Source organism: Drosophila eugracilis, unplaced genomic scaffold (assembly GCF_018153835.1).
Source record: "Drosophila eugracilis isolate 14026-0451.02 unplaced genomic scaffold, ASM1815383v1 contig_1979, whole genome shotgun sequence".
Lineage (NCBI taxonomy): Eukaryota > Metazoa > Arthropoda > Insecta > Diptera > Drosophilidae > Drosophila > Drosophila eugracilis.
The window spans coordinates 45,265-47,181 of NW_024572842.1; the positions used below are offsets into that span (position 1 = coordinate 45,265).

The 1,917-nt window shown below is 34.8% G+C and overlaps 1 protein-coding gene across 2 annotated transcripts; it reads left to right on the plus strand.

Moving 5' to 3' along the window:
* The first annotated feature begins 352 nt into the window (after positions 1-352).
* Positions 353-1,707, plus strand: LOC108104322. Of its 2 annotated transcripts, none has more exons than XM_041817856.1 (3): positions 353-738; positions 796-968; positions 1,021-1,707. In XM_041817856.1, the coding sequence occupies exons 1-3, from the start codon at positions 377-379 to the stop codon at positions 1,395-1,397; spliced, it is 912 nt and encodes a 303-aa protein (XP_041673790.1). In that variant the 5' UTR covers positions 353-376; the 3' UTR covers positions 1,398-1,707. The 2 variants fall into 2 exon arrangements, with proteins under 2 accessions (XP_041673790.1, XP_017065794.2); XM_017210305.2 differs by having other exon boundaries at positions 796-955; positions 1,021-1,239.
* The last annotated feature ends 210 nt before the right edge of the window (positions 1,708-1,917 follow it).

Genomic DNA, 1,917 nt, shown 5'->3' on the forward strand with positions numbered 1-1,917 from the left:
CTCATAATTCTTGAGATTTCAGGGATTTTAGTTTTTTGTGTCTTGTAGGCGTAACCTTTATAGGATCGGAAAAGCTTTCTTCTACCTTTTACATACTTTTCAACGAATCTAATATACCCTCCCACTCTACAAGTAATGGATATGAAAATGTTTCTTTGTGACAAAAGGGTGCGCTGGGTCAATTTCAACTACAAAAATATTTATTTTGAAATTGAATAACACAGTAACGGGTATAGTTGTGGCTCTTGACCATAGCGTTTCTTTTTGCTTTTTAGTTTTAGAAAAATTTTTAGATTTTATATGATAGTAGAATAAAAATAAAATTTCATCTTAATAGATTATAATTATTTATATTTACATTAGTCAATGAATAATAATGGCATCTACTAAAAACGAGTTGGTGACAATGTGGAGCACTTGCCTTTTATTTTTTTCATTTTGTTTTATGACCTGCAATGGTCACGGGAGACTGATTGACCCGCCAGGTAGAGCGTCAGCGTGGCGCTTTGGATTTAAGACTCCACCGGACTATAATGATCATGAACTATACTGTGGGGGCTTTACCCGACAGTGGAAAAGAAATGGAGGTAAATGTGGAGAATGCGGAGACGCTTGGGATATTCCGGAACCGCGACCCCATGAATTTGGAGGCCAATGGGGACAAGGCTTAATTGTGCGGAGTTATGAGCCTGGATCCAATATGACAATTCGTGTAGAGTTGACTGCAAGTCATATGGGGTAAATCGAATATCTTTACAAAGCTGCTAACAATTCAAAAATAAATTTAATTTCCAGATATTTTGAGTTTCGTCTTTGTCCAAATCGAATCGCAAAACAGTCATGCTTTGATCAAAATTTATTGCGAATAATTGATGGCTTTCCTTCTCAACCAATTTCTTCAGACCTAGATATTCGCTTTTACCCACGAAACGGCAGTCGAATATATGAAATTCAGGCACGATTACCTGGTAACATTTTTTTTACATAAATCCAATTTATGTTTCCATATTTATGTTTCAGAACTTACATGTGACCAATGTGTTCTTCAATGGCGGTATGTTGCGGGAAATAATTGGGGCATATGTAGCGATGGTAATGAAGCCATTGGATGTGGCCCACAAGAAGAATTTCGTTCGTGTTCAGATATTTCCTTGACTTCAGACTGGCGTATTCCTAAAAGACCTCTGAACTTAAGGCCTACACCACCTAGTAAAATACCTACGGCCACAATACAGAATAAAACATTTAAGAACTCTTTAGTTTTTGTAGTAGTAGTGATTTTGTTTTTTTTTTTGTGTGCTTTAATACGATACACATTCATAATAAATAATGAATGTTGTACTAAAAATAGTATTACAAAGTTTAAGAAATATGTCTTAATTTGGAATTCAACTTAAAAATCATTACTTGAATGCAACATGTTTCAAATAAATTACAATCCTAAAGATTTTAAATTATGTAACCACCAATTTGTCTTCCGCGATCTATTGTATAAAGTACAATTTTGAAAAAGAAACATTCATATTTTAATAGCATTAAAAATATTAACATTTTCTTATTTTAACCTGTTCGTATAAATGCCATTTGCTAATATTTGTTTTGTTCGTCAACAACTAATTATGAAAAAGAAGCCAACGGGGATTAAAGCTTTTATCTGCCCGAGTTTAAGGTGTAAAGAGCCATTATCAGAGCAGCTGTCTTCGGCTTGGTAATAATCTGCCAGTACGCAAAAGATTCTGTGCAACTGTACGCCTAATGTTATGCCAGCATAACCGCTTATCCGTATTGTCTTGGATAAGTGAACCATCATTAAACCGTGCAGATTCGCTGCCTCGAGGTTGTTCTCCAAATGAGCTCCTAAACTCAAAACCATGAAAAAAATTCCACAACCAATATTTAAATGCCATTTGGACAGCA

Coding starts and splice junctions, on each gene's coding strand:
- LOC108104322 (XM_041817856.1), top strand. CDS start 377: ATGGCATCTACTAAAAACGAGTTGGTGACAATGTGGAGCACTTGCCTT. Junction 739..795: donor TTGACTGCAAGTCATATGGG/GTAAATCGAATA, acceptor TTTAATTTCCAG/ATATTTTGAGTTTCGTCTTT. Junction 969..1,020: donor AATTCAGGCACGATTACCTG/GTAACATTTTTT, acceptor TTTATGTTTCAG/AACTTACATGTGACCAATGT.